The sequence below is a fragment of the Oncorhynchus clarkii genome, chromosome 10 (assembly GCF_045791955.1).
Source record: "Oncorhynchus clarkii lewisi isolate Uvic-CL-2024 chromosome 10, UVic_Ocla_1.0, whole genome shotgun sequence".
Lineage (NCBI taxonomy): Eukaryota > Metazoa > Chordata > Actinopteri > Salmoniformes > Salmonidae > Oncorhynchus > Oncorhynchus clarkii.
In genome coordinates, this window is record NC_092156.1 from 51,442,568 (window position 1) to 51,454,359 (window position 11,792).

General features: G+C 42.9%; 1 protein-coding gene across 1 annotated transcript in view; it reads right to left on the minus strand.

The window, feature by feature from the left end:
• LOC139418737 (ADAM metallopeptidase with thrombospondin type 1 motif, 15a) overlaps positions 1 to 11,561 on the minus strand; it is a 32,235-nt gene extending 20,674 nt beyond the window's left edge. The window contains exons 1-3 of the mRNA XM_071168403.1: positions 10,283 to 11,561; positions 3,209 to 3,341; positions 2,501 to 2,668 (exon numbers count right to left, since the gene is read on the minus strand). Coding sequence (XP_071024504.1) covers positions 2,501 to 2,668; positions 3,209 to 3,341; positions 10,283 to 11,230 — 1,249 coding nt within the window. The 5' untranslated portion in view covers positions 11,231 to 11,561. The remainder of the gene's footprint in view (positions 1 to 2,500; positions 2,669 to 3,208; positions 3,342 to 10,282) is intronic.
• Between the last annotated feature and the right edge of the window lie 231 nt (positions 11,562 to 11,792).

Here is an 11,792-nt window from a genome sequence, read left to right on the forward strand (position 1 = left end):
ACCTTGGCGTTCTTGGGCACAGGGAATATGGTGGTCTGCATGAAACATGTAGGTATTATAGACTTTGTCAGGGAGAGGTTGAAAATGTCAGTGAAGACACTTGCCAGCTAGTCAGCCCATGCTCTGAGTACACATCCTGGTAATCCGGCCTTGTGAATGTTAATCTGTTTAAAGGAATTACTCATATTGGCTACGGAGAGTGAGATCACACAGCCGTCTGGAACAGCTGGTGCTCTCATGCATGTTTCAGTGTTGCTTGCCTTGAAGCGAGCATAGAAGGCTTTTAGCTCATCTGGTAGGCTCGTGTCACGGGGCAGTTCGCGGCTGGTTTTCCCTTTGTAATCCGTGATAGTTTGCAAGCCCTGCCAAATCCGACGTGCGTCAGAGCCGGCGTAGTAGGATTCGATCTTAGTCTTGTATTGATGCTTTTCCTGTTTGATGGCTCATCAAAGGTTGAAGAGGGATTTCTTATGAGCGTCCGGATAATGTCCCACTCCTTGAAAGCGGCATCTCTAGCCTTTAGCTCAGTGAGGTCGTACAAGAATCCATGGCATCCATGGTTTCTGGTTGGGATATGTACGTACGGTGGGGACGACGTCATTGATGCACTTATTAATGAAGCCGGTGACTGATGTGGTACACTCATCAATGTCATTGGATGAATACCGGAATATATTTCAGTCTGTGCTAGCGAAACAGTCCTGCTGTGTTTCATCCGCTTCATTGGACCACTTCCACATTGGTTCTTCCTGTTTGAGTTTTTTGCTTGTAAGTAGGAATCAGGGAGGGCGAGGAGCCTTGTATATTTTTCTGTGTGTCGTGTAAAGGTGATCTAGAATTTTGTGGCCTCTAGTTGCACAGGTGACATGCTGGTAAAAATTAGGTAAACGTATTTCAGTTTCCTTGCATTAAAATCACCACTTCTGGGTGTACATTTTCTTGTTTGAATATGGCCCTATACAGGTTGTTGAGTGCAGTCTTGGTGCTAGCATCGGTTTGTGGTGGTAAATAGACGGCTACCAAAAATATAGATGAAAACTCTTTTGGTAAATAGTATGGTCTGCAGCTTACCATAAGGTATTCTAACTCAGGCGAGCAAAAACTTGAGACTTCCTTAACATTAGAGAACACGCACCAGCTGTTTTTAACAAAGAGACACACACTCCTAATGTCTCAAGGCACTCCTAACTTGCGTGCGTGCTTGTGCTACTTTGAACCAGCCATTGTCGTTGTCTACTTTTCTCTGTCCTGAGGAAAAATGTCATGTAACGGCCATGAAAACAGAATGGAACGAACAGAGCATTTTTCTTCTATTCTATTTTAACCTATGTGGAAAGTATTGAGGACTACACCTAGCTGCCCAAACCACTGTGGTGGTTCTTCGTATAACAGTCCCTCTAATTTGGGACAGATGGTCAGGATAGCAGGCCTTGAAATAACAGTTTGTCACTGATCTGGGTCCAGACCTTGTGGTTTGCCCTGCTTGGCACAAGCTCCATATTCAAGAGAGTAGGATTAGGATGTCTGCAGAGAGAGTTCTCTCTCTCATTGTCTGTAATGTAACATTTTGTGAGTGCCTCCAACGTTACAGTGAGTGTAGGCTGTCTGGTCTGTGCACATGTCCCATTTAGAGTTATCTGATACGTGATTCGTCTTTACGACAGAGATAACTATAGCTGTTGTTACCCCATCAGGTCATATTCATGGCTGAGAGGTTATTATATTCTTGGACTATTTGAAGACTTATAATCATTATGTTAAGCAGTATATATGTCTAAAACACATTTCCCTTTCAGGGACAATAACTACCATCTTTATCTATTTGATCTTATCAGGCGGAATTTAGAAAAATAAAGAGACAAATGTCTGCTTTGCGAAGTAAGTCAGCCTGCTCCTTGACAACCGCAGGCTTCATAGCCCCTTAGTTACTGACCCTGTGGCAACAGATAACAGGCTAGACTGTGTGACTCTGTTTGTGACAGGGACACAACAGGAACACAACAGGCTCTGTGATTATGTGCTCAGCAGCACGTAAGGATGGGCATGTGTTCTCTCAATGTGATCAGCCATCAGCAGTCCTGGTGCCAACACAAGATGTTTGTACTGTATGTTGTCAACCAATGAGTGTGTTATAAGGGGTGCCTGAAGCACCACAGTGAGACTGAGTTCAGCTGAGTCTCACTCACATCTCTTTATCAAACACTCTCCCTACATTCCTTCCTCTTGTTCTACACAACAAGGGTCAGGGGTTAGGGGTCAGAAGGTAAGAGTCACGATGACTCACCATTTGCACTGTCCAGGCAGTTTACCAACCTTGTAGGGTTTTCCCACATATTACACAAGATAAATGGGTTAAGGGTTTGCCCACTTTTTTACCGGCAGCACTCAAGGGTTACCCAAATATCTCTTTACCACTACCACACCTTAGTAAGGGTCAGGTATGTGCTGTGCGTACATGCCTATGTGTGTGCGTCAGGGGTCAGAGGTTCTGCTGACTCACCATGTCCGCTGTCCAGGAAGTCAGTGATGATGGCTGCGCTGCAGTGGGACCAGGGGCTGGTCCTGTTGATCTGGATCAGGGTAGGGGACATCATGTGGTTGTCCTTCAGCTTCCCAAACGTCTCCTCACACGCCTTCACATTGTCATGCGGCATGTTGAACACGTGGCCTATAGCAGGAAGAGGAAGAAGGGAGACAGTAATGTCTCATTCATCTTTGTTATTCAATAAATTACTTACTGGATTTACTTGGGCAGCATAGGTCATATACCTTGCCGTCAACTGGCTTGTTGTTTTTGTCAGTCAATAAACACTGGACATTTACAAAAATTATTTTATGGTTGCTCAGGTATTGTGAAAGGAGGTGATACCGTCAACAGTTTCGTCTTTGTTTGACCGTTTTTACAGCTTTACATTCACATAAAAATACAATGAGAATCTGCATAGATATCGGTCTTCCTTTATATCAGCTCTAATGCTGTTCAAACTAAAAAGTGGAAATCTGGATCATTTTTAGTAACTATTCTTGTCACACTGACAAAACAGCAACTTTGGGTTCTCAATTACTGTGCCAGGGGGGTTTGGAGAGGACAGCAGGTTTGGGTGAATGGGTTCACCCCATTGAGTCAATTCAGTCAATTCAGGAAGTAAACTGAACGTTCAATTCCAACCCTGGAGGACGGACTAAGGTGATGGGACAGAGCACTCACCAAGCTCGTGAGCAGTGGTAAAGGCGGAGGGCAGACCGTCGTCTTCTATCACAGAGCAGCTTCTCTTTGGGTCACACATGGTGCCCACGTCAGCCATGCCCAGGGTGTCACAGGTGGAGGCTCCACACAGGTCCTGGACAGGAGATAACACACACACCACACACTGGTCAGACAAACACACTCATCTCTCCCATTACACATGGTAATAACATTTCTATTGCTGTTCTGAGATTTAACTAGGATATTCACTTGCTGTCAAGCTAATTTGACCCTCTTACTTGTCGTGCTTTTAATACCTTGAAAGAGGTAGACCACAGTAGTATGTACTATATATAGTGATTATACTGTGTGTCATCAAATCAAATTGTATTTGTCACATACACATGGTTAGCAGATGTTAATGCTGTGACAAACCATTCTAATATGTCTGCTTTGGCTTGCCATACGTTCTCCCAATAGGCATTGCTTTCTGGAAACCCCCACTACACATTCAATCTACCTGTACTTGAGTTAATGAAAATGCCTCCAATTGTTCTGCCAAGTAGCAAAGTTTACAATTTACCTATATTTCTGCACCACACTGTTTTAAACACAATGTATGTTAGTGAGTAAGGACCCATTGGGACCTCATTAACACAGGCCTCACTGACAACCAGGCAGTACCTAAACAACCCATTGAGCAATGCCTTTCTGCCCAGTTTGTATTATTCTGTAAATACATCTGTGAAACTAAATTTAGTATGATACAGTATGTTACGTTATGTCGGGTTACATTATGAATGGAAAAGCAATCGTACAATATCATACAAATTAGAGGATGTATAGTATCATACATTTTACCTGGTCGTACAGTAGCATACGAATTGGATGACGGAAGTTATCACACATCTGGGAGGACATATAGTATTATACATCTTTCTCTGAGACCAGGTTGATTGTTGCATGTAACAACAAAGTAGAAATACGGGGAGAATTTACGTTGTTGGTTTGGGGAACTAACAACAAAGGTTAGGATAAATTACGTGAAAGGTTAGGGGAACTAAAACAAAACTGTAAGGTGAATTTAAGTAGTAGTTTAGGTGAATTGGTTTAAAGTTTAGAATAAAGGTTAGGGGAAGGGTTAGCTAAAATAATACAGTTGTTCCCGACATGACTCAAACACACAACCTTTAAATTGCTACGTCCAACCAATCTCCCTACTTTTGTTTCAGTCTAAAGTAACTAGATCATTAGTAGGTATCATACATCTTGGAGATGCTCAGAAATACATTAAGTATGTTTCATATTGCTCTGATGCCAGGCTGTGCACACTAGAGTAGAATCTTTGACAAACACACAGTAAAAACCATCAATCCCCAAGCTCCTCTTAGCTTTGATCTGGTGTTTAAAAGTATATCCAAACTGAAGCCTTAAAGTACTGTGACAAATTATTTGAAGTATCTACCACAATTGCTTGACAATGAAAATCCAATCCAGGTGTGTGTGTGTGTGTGTGTGTGTGTGTGTGTGTGTGTGTGTGTGTGTGTGTGTGTGTGTGTGTGTGTGTGTGTGTGTGTGTGTTTTAACTCAATATCAAATAATAAAGTACCTGGGATTCTTTTCAATTAAAATGGTCAAAAATTGTAATTTCTCAAGCAATCATTTTCTACGACTATCTGGGAGTGGTTTGAGTGGGGAGGGAAAAACTGAGAACTGTCTTTTCGAACAGCTCTTACACTAAAAGGCCATTATCATCATATTCACAATTTCATATTATTATTCCAACCTCATAGTGTGGAAATATATATAAAACACAGGACAATCACATTTTTTGATTGCGCTAGGCCTATGAGAAAGTATACTAAACTGCAATGAGCTGCTGTGTTTTCATCTGCCATTGACCTACTTTTCCCATCCGCCATCTGCCATATCTTTCCATGGTGTGGACTCACTCACCCAGCTGTTTAACACACACACAGACACGCACGCACGCACACAAACACAACTGCCAATCCTGACTCTCCATCCTATCCATCTTTCCACGGTGTGGACTCACTCACCCAGCTGTTTAATGACAATGACCAATAATATCGTTCCAATCCTGACTAATCATAATTAAAAGACCCACTGCTTTTGGTGACCTTGTTTCTGCATGTTACTTCCAATTTTCACTGAACCAGGCATAGAACAGAGTAGGATTTGGGATGGCCTATTGGTTAGAGTGTGGGGCCAGTAACCGAAAGGTTGCTGGATTGAATCCCCGAGCTGACAAGGTAAAAATCTGTCGTTCTAAACAAGGCAGTTAACCCACTGTTCCTCGTTAGGCTGTCATTGTAAATAATAATTTGTTCTTAACTGACTTGCCTAGTTAAATAAAGGTTAAATAAAAAAATACTCTCCCCTCCATAACATAAGTCATGTTGCTAGTGATGGCTCAGTAGGGCCTGGGGGGACATTCAAAAGCAACATGTTGTTAAACAGAACTGCAACAGAACAGAGTAGGGCCGGGAACCAATCAAAGTTGTAGTGATTCAATCAATCAGCCGGTGGCTGATTAGTAGGGGCCTGGCGGCATATTCAAAAGCAACATGTTGTTGCAAAATGTTAAAAGAGCAACAGCGAGAAAGAATTAGGCTAGGCACTAAACAAGTTACACAACAACAACTGCAGCAGCTTGCAACGACAACTGGAAACCTTGGTCTGATACACCAGTATCACCGGGAAGGGTTTTATAAGATCTGGAAATACTTAGCTAGGTGTGTCCTTCCCCCCTTGTTACCCTGGTGTGTATCTGTCTATCATGGAAGTTAATAGCAAACTTAGTGTAGAGTTACTCTCCCATCCAGCCCTCTCTGGGGAAATATGAATCTGGCAGGTTTATGGTCAGAATCCATTACTAATCTTTTGGAAAAGGGGTTTTCACATACACTGCACATTCTGTGGACGTTACTGTGCGATCTCAGCAAGCTGCAGAGCAGTAAGGAAGGAGCCATGGGGAGAACTGAGGCTCCCTGTGAGAGCTGAGTGGTCTATATAAAACACATAAGTATAGTACATTAAACTCAGCATAAGTAAACATCACATCAGGCGCAATCTGTGCCTTTACTCATGCCATTGTGCTGTTGATTGCAAACCATTTCAAGACCCTTTCACAGGCGTCTAAATCTAATGTGCCTAACCAGCTGGGGGGAAATGGTTGAAATGGCATTAGAAACTGATTGAAATTACGTCATTGTGATGTCATGCCCTCTGGGTATTTAGAATGAGAATTCCTATGCCACAAGCATGGAAAGTGTCCCATGACTGTCTCCTGCTATGGACCAAGGTCGGCTGAGTGCATCATCAGCATCACCACCAGCCCATGTCTGTCAAAACCTATTCATTTTCACTGTGTCAAAGACGACTCCTCTCCTCAAGCAACACTGACCCAATTGGCACCCGGTGGTACAAACAGCAGACTTTCATTAGGCTTTTATAACATCCAAACTGTTCCATGTGTGCATTCCCCCTCCTTCTCTTTCCATTTCTCTCTCTTCCTCTCTGCCTCTATCTCACTCCAACTCCCTCTCAATTTGTCTACTTTCTCCCACTCTCCAGTTCTCGCACTCTCCCCCATCTCTCTCTCTCTCTCACTTTCTCCCTCTCTTTTTCTCTCTAGTTCTCCCACTCTCCCCGTCCTCTCTTTCTCTCTCTCTCTCTGAGTCACAGACTACATACCAGTGTCCACCACAACTCAGCTTTAACATGTTTAATCAGACTTGTTATTATTATAGACAGAAATGAGCGGAAATGGAAAGGAGAGCTGGAGAGAATGGGATTGGGGTGAGAGGAGGAAGTTAGGATTACTGCCAATGAAAGACAGTAAAGAAATTAGCTCACACAAGGGTCTGCTGTGTGGTAGTTGTAAGGGCCCATTGGGAGTATTGGGTCTCATAATGACAGCTTCACAGCTGAAGGTGAGATATGTTAGTCTTTCACGTCCACTCCAATGTTCAGGAACAGTAAGACTCATTTGTCATGAGGAATAATCTGAATGCCTGAGGGAGCTAAATTTAAACTGAAACTGATTGTTTCAAGTCTTTCTTTCTCCCACTTCCTTTACAAGTCCCCATGGCAGTATCTTTTAAATGATGAGCCCAAGCCCGTGCTTTGGAAGGTTTTACCCTCACAGAACTGCATAGTATCTCAGTGGTCATAACAAATCCTGTTGCCAATGGTCTGTATGGTTACCAAGATTACTGCAAAGGCAATGACTGCAGAGTGTGATTTCTAGAGATAAAATATTCATCCAACTTGTTGAATTAAGTTTTATCAATCTACTCCTCTTCTAGTAGGCCTATTATCATTGACATTACTTTTTAAGCCTACATTCAGCCTATACAGCTGCCAACTAAGCCAACAAAAGTGTTGCCTGGAGAGATATGATTCTGACACATTACATTTTCTAATAGTGATGCTGATCCATATTGCCATTCTTTGCCACTCTTTACCACAGTGAATGTTCTGACACACACAACAGTCAGTCTCTGTTATGTTATTCATGTGTAATTACTTGGTTATAGCCTGGCGTGAGACTGTTTATATTTAGTGGTTTTAGGATGACAGGCTCATATGGTGCTACTTAAAATGACTTGCAAGGCTTCTTTGTCACTTTTGGGGTTTTGAGAGGAAAGCGTGTGACTGATGATGGCCAACTGTGCCACGCCACACTGCCAGTGCTACTAAGCCTCTTTTATTAGGTGTAAATCTGAGGGACTCGATAAAGTTGGGCTTTATTAAAGGTAAGGTTTAGCCAACTGGAAACCACTATGGTAAATTAAAAAGCAACAAGACGTGTAATAGTGTAGTTATTGTGCAGTTGTTTAAAATCTCCAGTGTATTTTCAATACTCAACAATAAATTCGCAATCAATTTTCAGAATGACTTTCACATAATGTGTAGGTGAACAACCCTGACGAGTGACAGGTAAAAACAATAATTGCTGTAGAGGTCACATGGTAGAAACGCAGGAGTGAATGGAAATACACACAAACAGATCTAAATCAAAATGCTAAAACTGAGCCAACAACCCAGATGAGAAATGTGCACTAGGCAGAGGAGAGGTGTGCTGAATCCTGTCCCTTGCGGCTGGCTGCAGCTGTGAGGCTCTCCCTCCTCTAGTGCTGCTGTGGTTTCAGACTGGGGGCAAGCAAGTGGGCCAGGGCCAGAGATGTGGCGGGAGGGAGGGAAGGATAGGGGAATTTCTGACATGTTCATGGTGATCTTCCCCAGGGGCATATTTAATGGGGAGCAGGCAAGGCATCCTCAGAGGGGGAAGGGGGAGGTGGGGAGGGACAAGCCAGCGCATTTACAGCTGGAGGCAAGGCAGGGTGGGAAAGGTCCACATAAAACAAGACACTTCCGATTGCTGCATCCCTCGGGGTACTGACAGACTGACTGACACTCCCTTGTCACAGAGCACAAATAACTAAGCTAGTTGTTAGTTTATTGTTACATTTTCTATTGGATAATTATGTTCAGTATGTTTGCTGGAAAGTACAGTGACTTGGTCATGAAGAGATTGGCCATGACATAATGTGCTATATGACATGATCCGGAATTATTTCAATTACATCTGCCAAGTAAGGGTGGTTGAGTACAGCACTGCACTGACATTAAGTTTGGCTCTGCCAATCTATTTATTGCATGAAAGCTCTGAGACTAAAGTAGCTAACTGCATGGTAACTGTATTCCTTGCTACTATTGGAGGTGTCTGAATCGCTCTCCCCACTAAATGCTTGCCTACCTTCAAGACAGTAAACCATGGACAACCTTCTTTACTAAGGAAAACAAAGGACTGTATAACGTCTGTGTCTGTCTGTCATATCACGGCTGTCTGAAACTTGGCTGAGAAGTGAGTGTTCACATGTCTCTTCATGGGTCAAAGAGCTACACCTTCTCTAATAATGGTTGGAATGTAAGGAGGGACTTCAACTCTGACCTTGTCTGAAATTTAGAAATGAATCAAAAAGAAAATATGTCAGCATAACAGAAACAAATAACTGCCACTCTGCTCTGACAGTGATTATTTTTGGTTGTAATGGTAAACTTGGACCATGACAATCCCTGACCTTACTTCAGTGTTAGGGCTGACCAGCCGGTTGGCCACGTGGCATGTAGAGTCTTGTTGTTTGGCTGTGTGAGTAATGAGTGGTCTGGTCTGTCGACACTGTGCTGTGGGCGCGGCCCTCCATTTCACTCTCTCTCTCTCCCTCTTCCTCTCTGTCTACCTCTCCCTCCCAACAGGTGGGGATTGTCTCAGAGTTCATCAGAGGTGGAAAGTGTGTTTGAGTGCAAATCAATTAATGTTTAAGGGCAGGGACAACCCACTGAACCCAGCCTTTTATAAATAAGCATTGTGATTTGTGAACAAGCATAAATCAAGTCAGTGTCTACTTTATGAGACCTGGGGTTGGGTTGGTTTAGCTAGTTTTATGTCTATGACTATGTCTCGTGTGCCATTGGGTTTACATGGACTTATGCCAAGGCTCCCATACCTCCTTGTGACACAAGTTCTATTATATGGCATCTATGTCACCATAGACAAACACACTAATGAATAATAGAAGATGCTGGTCAGCATTATAGACTGGTTTAGACTGCTTATGTGGTGCATTCAATTATATTCCCATTTTCAAACTATTGCAATGATCCAATGCATCACAATCATCCTCATTCTGCATACAGATTACACAGTAATTCTAATTGCACAGATGCATACATACTTGCAAACCAAGGTAAAATAGAGGGTGCTTAAATCTATCCAGTTTCACGGCATGTACAAGTGTGAGGTGTAAAATGGAAATTAGCTTTTTGCTTATTGCAACTCCCCCTGAGAGTGGGGTCATTGGCCGGAATAAACCATTATTGACAGAGACCCTGAAACATTTAGGGTTATAGGGAAGATTTTTCATCTTGTGGAATTCAAACTAGCAACCTTCCGGTTACTGCCCCAACACCTTTGCAATAAGCTACCTGCCATCCCATGCTCCCATGGTGATTGCAAGGTGACAGAGAGAGAGCACCCCATGTTGACAGAATAAAGCTCAACTTTACCTGCTTGGTGAACAGTATGGCAGTATCCCAATAGTCTGGATGCTTGTCGTTATTCTTATTCATCTTTTTTTGCCAAGTGCAGAAGTTACGCAGCGTCATTGCTGCATTGCCTGAGACTTTGGGTCCTTTGTCATCATCAGTTAGCACAATGAACTTGACAACAACAATGTTGATGGAGTTGAGAATACTGGGGTGTTTGTAGAGCCTAGCTGCCACAGACATGAGTGTCAAGAGGTAATGTTTAAGGTCATCTCCATGGAAACTAGCCATGGATTCATCAGCAACAACCAACGTCTCCACGTATCTGGGGATGGAGGCAAATCTCTTGGATCTACCTTGGATACCTTTTAACATTGTTTCAGTCACATTGTGCCCTTTGTATAAGTGCTTGTATTTCTCCAAAGACGCCGCGACGTCGGGACTCAGACCCGTGTCCACCGCGCACATGGAGGTCGAGTTACCGTTGAAGTTATCGTTGCTACGGCGCCGGATAACATGCACGCTCTCGGCGCTCCTGGTATTTCCTGAAGTGGTGTCATTGTGGACAGGGTTGATGAAATATTCCCAGCCTTTGAAACCGAATGCGCCTTGCAAGCCCTTGCACAGACTCAGCGCTGCGTATGAGAGCCGGTCTGAGTTGACATAACCGGAGTAAAAACACCTGCTCAGGTCCCCGCTTGCAGCTGGACTGGAGGCAGAGACCGTGGGGGTAAGGAAATTTGAATCTGGATGCAAATCAAGCACTAGCTCCTGCTGGAAGGCGCTTATTTTAAGAACAATTATCCCCGTAAGAATATCCTCGCCGTTGTCAAAAACATTATGCTCATATTGTTTGTCATCCAGTCTAATGGGGTAGCAAAGTTCACTTTCACTCTCCATGCAATTAACGGATCTGGAGTGTAGAATCACGAAACAATAGAGCAATATTGTCCTTATGAACATCACCATGATTGATTTTATTGAGTAACCTAATGTAATGATCAGGAATTGAAATGAACAACAAAAGTAGCCTGCAAGGGGTACGTTCCCGGGTAAACGTTCCCTCTAATGCAGTCGTAATGAGTGATCGATACAACAGAGAATAATCCAAGGCGCAAATGGAAGGCTATTCTAAAACATTGCCGTTACAAGTCCGCTCAGTGCAAAATCCTTCAGTATCTGACCCGTTCCCATCATCTACCTGTCTGCTGAGCCGATTGCTGCCTTCTGTGGACTTTATGCTTTTGCGTCATGAGTAGCCTAAATATTGAGAAATTGTAATCAGAGTTTTTGGGGTCGTAACTAGTTACCACAGCCGCAAAGTCATAATTATGGTTTAACCCCGCCTATTTCTACAATTTCTCTTAAAATCTGATTTTAAACCTAACGTTAAATGTATCCATAACCTTAACCACACTGCAAACCTTATGCCTAACCATAACCTTAAATTAAGACTATAAAGCACATTTTGTTTTAATGCATTTTTACGATATAGACAATTTTTACTTTGTGGCTGCGGTAACTAGTGACA